General features: G+C 45.1%; 1 protein-coding gene across 1 annotated transcript; it reads right to left on the bottom strand.

Annotated features, from left to right (window-relative positions):
* Positions 1-1,151: 1,151 nt before the first annotated feature.
* LOC133886733 (SWI/SNF complex subunit SWI3C homolog) lies at positions 1,152-6,601 on the bottom strand. The gene is made up of 8 exons (XM_062326531.1): positions 5,970-6,601; positions 5,312-5,877; positions 4,094-4,445; positions 3,870-3,943; positions 3,186-3,277; positions 2,931-3,001; positions 2,680-2,822; positions 1,152-1,779 (listed from the first exon to the last, which is right to left on the bottom strand). The coding sequence occupies exons 1-8, from the start codon at positions 6,346-6,348 to the stop codon at positions 1,300-1,302; spliced, it is 2,157 nt and encodes a 718-aa protein (XP_062182515.1). The 5' UTR covers positions 6,349-6,601; the 3' UTR covers positions 1,152-1,299.
* Between the last annotated feature and the right edge of the window lie 2,687 nt (positions 6,602-9,288).

The raw sequence follows: 9,288 nt of genomic DNA, 5'->3' as shown, positions 1-9,288 counted from the left end.
ATGTAAATCGGTCGTCACCGTAGTGCCAAACTGGGCTTCCCAGGTGCTGCTCTCCAGCTTAGTTATCCTTTGCTGGTTTGCTCATAAATTGGTCACTCGTTGCCGTGAAAGTGTAATAGTTACCCCGCTGTTGTACACCATGTGCGTGCCGCTGCAGATTGCACACGAGATGCTCATGTGTTGACGCGAGGATCCATATTTTTGTGCCAACCGATACCTTTGCTACCTAAAACACCCCACGGTGTAAAACAGAAGTTGCCATTTCTGACACTTTGGCTTGCAGTTGAACTTCTTCCTCAGGAGGCTGCTGGGGGTGAGGACAAGTGGAACAGAAAGGGCAAGTAGGGTCTCAAAGCTCTCCAAGGGTGAGATCTTGATGCTTAGCATTGGGTCGATGTCTACCGGAGCCCGTGTTGTCGCCATCAAGAATGATCCTGCGAAGCTACACTAGCAGGGGTGAGAAGCTGGCTCTCAGCCGACACATTGAGAAGCACTGGCGTCTCATTGGTTGGGGCACGATCCAGGCCGGCACTACACTCGACGTCCCACCCTGTCGCTCTGAATACAACACCCTTTTGACGCGAATAGAGTTTGAAAGAGAAGAGTGGAGATTTGGCAAGGCAGAGAGCTATTAGGAACAGTTTTTGTGAGGTGGACGAGAAAACCTGAACCTAAATACCAGCCACTTGGCAGTATTTTTGCAGTTTTGCATTGTTATTATGTTATGAATGAGCGGCGTGCTCTTGAATAGAATTTTACCTAGTTGGCGTAATGATAACCTTGAATTTTGAATTGAGCAGTTTTGGGGTTTTCATACTAGTGAGAATTGCTGATGCTGTGAAAGCTGAGCATCAAGTGTGAGCCTACATGTACAGTGATAGTTTCTCTCCCTCTGAACACGATAAGCATCTTTCCAGCAAGGGAAAGGAGAGATCTGTGACCCTTACTACAGAGAGAGAGAGAGAGAGAGAGAGAGACTGGACCAGGTCCAGTTTTAGCAATTTTAAGTTCCGGCGTAACAAAGGTACCCCTTTCACAACGTACTGACTAGATTGGTTTGCAATCCAACCGCAGTGCATCATGCATAAGAGCGATACACGCAAGTTCCCCACCTGGAATATGATGAACCTCAAACAAAGGGCGCAGCAAAGTGAAGACGAGATGGGAACCTGATAAATAAATGCTTATACGACCAGCACAAGACATCGTATAAAGGAATTACAGTGATATTTATAATAAATCATACAAAGCTACAGCTGACGAAACTAAGAATGAAACATTATGAGTTTCCTTTTCCCCCTATCCTACACTTGAATTGTTTCCAGATGACGATCTTAGCAACTGATGGTGATTAGGAGCAACCGAACTGGGCGTGCCAGAGTTGAAGATGTTTGATGCCTGCGCGGATGGTTGAGTCTGGATGGCTGAGAGCGGCAGGCGAGGACCCAACGAGAGCATCTGCTGCCGCTGATGCAAAAACGGCATCTGAGGATGCCCCTGCCCCTGCCCCTGCATGCTATTGGTGTATGCGGCTGACATGCTAGCCTGAGGCATAGAGCCTGGCACAGCCACTGGTCTGGGGTTTATGCTTGCTGGGTTGGATGGCATGGTGCTACTGCCTCCAGGTAGACTGCTTCCGGTGGCACCTAACAGGGCTGATCTCATTCGGACGCGGTCAGCTGAAATCCTCTGTCTAACCCTTTCCACTTGCTCACATTCCTTCAAAAGCAAGGTCTCAACTTCCGCAAACTGCTTCAACTTCAACTCCAACCTCTTCAACTGCAAAATTGAGTGGTGTTGCAACAGTATAAATAGCAATAAAGCCATCCTCGGAAACAGCCTACTAACTATTTATGAACAATTGTGGATCAAAACAATTCCACCCTGCTGTCAGGAATTTAAAAAAGTGTTAAGTTTAACGACTCCTTCACAAACATTTTAGATTTCCAGTGATCAAACAACTTATATAATTATATTTCAATACAAAAGTTAAAACATATTTTACTTGGGAACAGAACTGCATTTAGTAAACCAAGCCATATGTATTAGGACCTTATATGTTGTGAGTAAATCCAACTTTATCAACAAGTTTGTACGATCCTGACTGACCTTTGCATTGTTATAACAAGCAAACAGTAATTTGACAACATCAGTTAATCATTTCCGATTCACTTATCTTTTTCAGACAGTTCCTGACCCCTTTGACTAACTACCTTCATCACTTGCCACATCACTATCATCAAAGACCAGCAAGAAACTGGAACATGTTACCTGGTAAGGATAGGCCAGGGGTTTAGCATGGCTGGGTTCTTTCAGAACCCTAAAATTCATTCCCAAAAAAAAAGCTCACTACTACTACTTTCTACCACCAAATCAGGCTAGGAAAGGAAACTTAGTCCCGGAGGCGCCAGGCTGCCTCTTTTTGAGCTATTTCCAGCTTCATTGAAAGCTAACTCATATATCAAGGGACTGAACAAGTCTTAGACAGCTTTTTAAAAGCTGATCCCAGTTCTCATTGATGGGAAAGTCGATACCAAGGGACCCAACAAGTCATGTGTTGGCCATGCAACACTGCGATTTAGTTCAGTAGAAATCTATACGTCGAAATGAACAGTGGTAGTTCGCAACAAAAGGAGAAAAAATTGTGCATGCAAATTAGATGGCAACATGCAAACTAACCTGATGATTTATTACGGTAGCAGCCAGTCTTTGAACTTCACGCTCCTCTTGATCCGCAAAGAGTTTAGACTTCATTGCTGCTGCCGACAGACCACACAAGGCAGCTTGTTTCACATTTTCTGGAGAAACGGATGACGAAGCACCTGTTTAAAGATCAGATGATTTCTTTAATAGTAATATCTTGAATAAACAAATAAGTTGGATTTGATACCAAAACGGATTGTAACGGGAATTAGATACAAAGCAGTTACCATTATGATTGTGAAAATTTGGATTTGCACCATTGGCCCTACCATCAGCATGTATGCCTTCTGAACTCACCCTGCAATTGTAGCAAAAGATAAGTCAAAACTTAACTCTAGCAGGATAAGACCAACGGTCTACATAGTAGCCAATATGGAAAAGTTTCTATCTCGCGTATGAGGACAGTGTAGCAGATTTGCAGTGATAAGGCTTTAGTGTTTACTAATGTCTCTAAATTCAATCACTCAGTAAAGATGGCTAACCTGGAATCATCATCTCTCGTCAGAAAAGATAATGCTTCATGTGCGCATGATGCTGCAACTCTTGGTCCTATTGCAGAGGCCAAAAAAGCAACCTACACAACATTTCTGAAAAGTAAGGATGGACATATAAAGATATACAGAAAACACAGAAGCCAGGAATTTTGTGGTCATGAGATAGTACATCAGGCAGAGCAATGCATCTACTGCACCTCTTGCATCCCTAGCCTTAAAAAGGGTATGATAATTCCTAGGAAACTTGTATAGGTAAAGGTATAGTGGCAAGAATTTCAGATTTAAACTCAACCTAGAGGAAAACATTAAAAAAAATCAGGATATGCTGCCTTCTGGTCTTATTGTACAGAAGCCAAAAATGTAACCTACACAACAGTTCTGAACCGCAAGAGTATCTATTCCAGGTAGCAGTTTAGGCTTTTATTTCCAGCATTTTCTGCTGTTAAAACAAAAAAAAAAGTTTAGTGAAACTTAAGTATAAACGCAAATACAACTTTACCAAGACACCTCATGCCAATTTCAAATAACCAACCATAGGTACTACTGACTAGCACTTAGTTATAATGCTACAACTGGCACCCGAGTTTTGTATGGCGTAATCCACTTCTCTAATCTATTAACTGGTGCACTGGTTCTCTAAACAAAAACAAAAAATAGTGAGGAACTACTCACCACCGACATGACCGGATTAGAAGAATTAATGAACGGAAGCTGGTTTCCATGTTGAAAACTTTGAAGTGGATTTCCTAAAAAGTGAACACAATCATCAACATTAAAAATGGAAGGAATAAGCCATGATTTACATCAGGAGGAAATTAGCAAAAGGTAGACTGTAAATAAAAAAAAACTATATATTCAACTGATAGATACAACATAAATGTAATGATATAAAACACCTGAAGCGCTGCCATTGGAATTTGAATGTGGATATCCATTGCTCTGTTCTCTAAATGGCATGGGAGCTGGTATCTCAACATTCTCTAACAAACCATCCTCCACTGGAAGCCGAATAAAATGGTAAATACACTGTGCCTTTGATTTTGTTCCAACGTGCCCTGCAATGTCATCCCAGTTGTTATTGTACTTCTCAATGCCCTCCAACAGCAATAATGTTTCTTCATCAGTCCATCTATCACTATCATTTTCTGATCCATCATTATCCCCATCCACTCTCTGGAAATCTAAGCTAGAATGCCCGGCAATATATCTCGCATCATGGAAGCAATCAGAACACAGAGCAATATCTGCCTGCTCAGCCAGTTAAAACACACTTGTTATTGCTAAGTTTTGACCCAAAATATAAAAACAAACAAAGGACGCACAATAATGCACTAAAACTGGAACACAACTCTAGCAACACAGAGAACTACACTGCAACTAAAGCAGATAATCTCACATCACAAATATTGGACACTTATGTGATATTTGCTATCTAAATGTTCTTTCCCAAATTACAAATGTCAAATAGTAAAAATATTAATACAGGTTTTCAGCATTATGTCACATTAGCCAAGATTTGAAAAAACCTATGTGAACAAGTGACCAGTAAGTCAGCAAAGCCAAACACAAGAATAAAATTAGGGTTCAAAATTCAACAACAAATCGTAGTATTAACACACTCTACCAAAACTTGAGCTATAACTTGCTAAATTGTGAAACAAGACTACCGCAGCTTACTGTTATGTAGTATCAGAATATTTGAATGACACAATTTCTGAGCATGAGGTTCAAAATTCAACAACAAATTGTAGTCTTTCCACACTCAACCAAAACTTGGGCTATAACTTGCAAAATTGTGAAACAAGACTACTGCAGCTTACTGTTATGTAGTATCAGAATATTTGAATGACACAATTTCTGAGCATGAGGTTCAAAATTCAACAACAAATTGTAGTCTTTCCACACTCAACCAAAACTTGGGCTATAACTTGCAAAATTGTGAAACAAGACTACTGCAGCTTACTTTTTTGTAGTATCAGAATCTTTGAATGATATAATTTCTGAGCATGAGTATGAAATGGAAGTGTAAACAACACTTCCAAAGATACAGATAAGGGTTTCCACACAAGACATACAAGACAAAACATGTAAATGGAAATTCCTAAGAAACGCACCTCATTTTGAGACTGGTAATGCAAACTTGGCAACGGCTGTAAGCAATAACTGCAAGAGCTCTCTGACAAACGCTCCCTAATCTTTCCATCCAAGTCTGCAAACGCAGCATCGAAATCCACAAGCTCCGAATTCGATGAGGATGACACCATTGAAGAAATGTCCTCTGCTTGAAGGCTACATTTTGGCCGGTCAAACAAAATTAGACCATCAATTGATTTCAATGGCGCAGTAAGCAGTTGCAATTCCCCTGTTGGTTCCTCCCTTAGAAGCGATGTTGCCATCCTCAGGCCGCGGTGCACTGATCCAGCCGCAAGGTAATTGATGATCCCCCAAGCGTCCAAGAATCTAACAATCCTACTCAGGTCATACAGTTCGCCTGTGCTCCCAACAAGCCCCTGGCACTCAGCAAAAGCAAGCCTCTTTCCTGGGTTCTCCAAGTATTTCGCGATAACTTTATTCCTTAACAGAACATACTTCTCCGGAGTGTGCCCCGGAGATTTCCCGGTGAAGAAGTGCGGAACTACCTGCCTTTCCAGCCTATGCACCGTCCCCGGGGTAAACCAATCTACAAATTACAAACCAAATTATAAGTACTTACTTTAAAACCTATCGCCTAGCATACCTCAGCGATCCATGCTTACGTCGCAAAGAGCTAACCTGAGTGCTTGGGCACGACATGGAGTCGGCCATGGAACTGCTTGGGCACGCCGTGCCCCTCCATTAGGGGCGGAGGTGTGCACACGTACAAGGACGGCCCGTCGGGGTCCGTAGTCAGGGAGGGGTGATCCGGAAGCACCCCGGAGAGCACCTGCAGCTGCCCGTGCGAGATGTTCTCTAGCGCCGGCGGCGCCACGGCGGAACACGCAGGCCGCTCGGCCGCGAGGACGGACGGGTGCGGGCGGTTCACCACGCGGCGTTTGGCGGCAGGGAAGGCGGAGACGGTCTCGGCCGAGGGCAGCACCTCCGCCTCGAGGGGGCCCTCGGCGCCGTCCGCCGCGGCGGCGGGGACGGCAGGGCCGTACTTACCGTTGGGCATGGGTGTTCACCCAAAAAAAGTGGATCTTGTAGCTCAGAAAGCAGCAGGTAAGAGATCTATCGCCCAGAACAAGTTAGGGTCCCTTACCAACGAAAGAAAACAACCCTAAATTAGGATGGATCACCAATCCAATCGACGCATCGGCCCTTCTTCGTCGTCGTCGTCGGAGGAGGAACTAGGAAGGAGGAGAGGTTCGCAGCCGAATCGAGTTTTTTTTTTCCCCTTTCGAGTGGGAGCTGAGGTGAGGTGAGGTGAGGTCAGCCTAGTGCGGATCTCGGCCAGTTTTTGGGCCGATCCTAGCCCGACGTGGGGAGGCCGGAAGCCCAGAGTGAGGTGGACTTGTGCTGGAGGTTCATCTCGTTAAGACTAACGAGTTAAAAAGAGAGCTGAAAAAGGTTTATTAAAAAGCTTGAGCTGACTCATTGAGCTCGCGAGCCAAGCATAGTTCCACTTCAAAGTCATGAGTACAGGTGAGATTAAGCACATTGATAATGTTTAGATACGTTGATAATATCTAAAATGATAACCCATGGCGATATTACGAGAATTACTAATATGGGACAATAAATATAAAAAGAACATAAACGTTTCGATACTTAACATAATTTTTATAAATATTAGGCTTGGCTTATGGGTTGGATGACAAGTTGGATATGACGTCAAATATAACAATATCACCGTCCTTTGAACTCAGAATTTGAAAATGTCATAATTATCAAGCCTAAAGAGTTAATAAAAGAAAACGAGCTAAGATTATTCCTAACCATTTTCCCTCATTTTGTTTACTTTTCGGTTTCCTTCCCCGTTCTCATTCCCTTTATTCACATCTATCTCCAACAACTTTCCTTCGAGGGGAATCGTGAAGGGAAATGAGAGAAAATCCTGTCATGAAGGGAATGACTTTGGGAATCCCGTCCTGATGGGAACCGTGAAGAGAAACTGTTGGAGCGCTAAAGGGAACAAAAATTCTATCGTGAAGGGATTCTTACCCCTGAAGGGAAACCATTGAAAATAGTCTAAGAAACCTGCATTCATCGTCGTGTGTAGAAATGCATTCATTCTTCTTTTCACTTTGACGAACGACATGTGGTGAGTCCGTGAGGGGTGGCAAAAGAGCAAGTAATGGCAAGCCCAGGCCACATACTATATAACTATATAAGAGAGAGAGAGAGGAGAGCCCAATAGAGGGAGGGAGGCATGAGCTGGGGAAACATGTCACACACATCACCGTGGGGAATGCCAACGTGGTTTAGTAATTTACCATTGGATCTAACTGGCACAGTTTTACAAGTTTGTAGGTGTTACCGTGAAAAGATGTCATGCTAAATACTGAGTATCTCGTATGCAAAATCTGACGAGCAACACTCAGGATACCCTAGACGTGGCACTACGTTGTCGGACCTTCGTCGTCACCCATGCTCGGGAGGGACCCTGTCAGAGCGCGGATGATCGGCAGCTTGTCCTTGATCGTCGAGATCAAGAACAAGTAGCAATGTAGATTGAAAAAGAGAATAGGATTATATGAGCTAGGCAAAATAGATAAAAACGAAAGGTAATGTAAATTGTGTTTGATCGATGATTACAATCGGCCATGACCCTCTTCTATTTAAAAGGTGACAGGTCTTAGCCGTACAAGATTAGGACTTCTAATTCAAACTGAACATGACTTACAGATATGATTTGACTATACCTTCTGATCTCTAAACTTTCTATAACTAACGTATCTTTCTTAGTTGACTATGTAAACTCTCGTATATCTACCCAAGTATCCTTTATTACAGTTCGGCCTTCTTGGTTTCAACTACGTGCTCGACTGAACATCTTGCTTGCGTATTGTCTGCTCGATTCGAACATCTGCTTGAAGAACAACTATTGTATTCAATTAAGTGCTCAAATTTGACCAATCACTGCTTGGTCTGACCAGCTCCTCGAACTTAACCAACTCCTTGGTCTTTGACCACCTGGTCAAAGATCACCGTGGTCAAAGATCACCTGGTTGAAGATCACCGTGGTTGCCTGGTCGAAGATCACCTTGGTCGGAGACCACCTGCTTGGTTCGACCACTCCCACACATTCGACCTGGTCCAAAAACATCCCGTTAAGCCAATCATCACTGCAATGACTACTATAGATACCAAATCTTATCATCAAGACATGCCTCCCTGTTTTTGGTAAAGTTTACTTACCAAAAAATAATTTCATGATAGATTTGGTATAAACAATGTGTTACCTTAAAGATGGCCAACTAGGCCGTGCCTAATGGGCCAGCCCGAGGCACGGCACTGTAAGCACGGCCCAAGCACGAGGGTAGACGGGCCGGAACAACACGGCACAGCTAGACGGGCCGTGCCTGGGCCGACACCTTGGCACGGTGGGTCGGCACGGCATGACCTAGTTTAGACAGACCGGCACGGGCACGGCCCACTCCGCCCCGCACCGGTCGCCTGCCCCTGCGCCACCTCATTGCCCTGCCCCGCACCGGCTGCCCGCACCGGCTGCCCGCGCCGCCCGCCTCTGCCACGGCAGCCCGCCCCCGCGTCTCCCAGGCTCAGCCGCCCGCCGGCCCCGCCTCTCCTCGCCGCCCGCCCCGCCCCTCCCCGGCCGCCCGCCGGCCCCGCCCCACCGCCTAGCGGCCCGTCACGGCCCGTCGTGCCGCAACCATGCCCGGGCTGGCCCGGTACGGTACTGTGCTTCACGGGCCATGTCGTGGGCCGAGGGCGCGGCACGCGGGCTGGCACGGCACAGCCTGTTACAGTATCCGGGCCTATCGGACCGTGCCGTAGCCGGGTCGTGCCGAGCCGGGCCCATGCCGGGCCGGCACAACTGGCCCATTTGGCCATCTCTGTGTTACCTCACCTCTTACCTTTCTTAAGACGATGATCAAGACACTGGACTTAAAGGCTCCTTGGGATGATGATAAGCAAAACATCGGCCATATAA

The sequence above is a fragment of the Phragmites australis genome, chromosome 12, assembly GCF_958298935.1.
Source record: "Phragmites australis chromosome 12, lpPhrAust1.1, whole genome shotgun sequence".
NCBI classification, from domain to species: domain Eukaryota; kingdom Viridiplantae; phylum Streptophyta; class Magnoliopsida; order Poales; family Poaceae; genus Phragmites; species Phragmites australis.
The sequence above is the reverse complement of the archived record's forward strand: the minus strand, read 5'-3'. Positions and strand labels throughout refer to the sequence as shown.

Coding starts and splice junctions, on each gene's coding strand:
- LOC133886733 (XM_062326531.1), bottom strand. CDS start 6,348: ATGCCCAACGGTAAGTACGGCCCTGCCGTCCCCGCCGCCGCGGCGGAC. Junction 4,446..5,311: donor ATTACCAGTCTCAAAATGAG/GTGCGTTTCTTA, acceptor CTGGCTGAGCAG/GCAGATATTGCTCTGTGTTC. Junction 1,780..2,679: donor CTACCGTAATAAATCATCAG/GTTAGTTTGCAT, acceptor TCAATTTTGCAG/TTGAAGAGGTTGGAGTTGAA.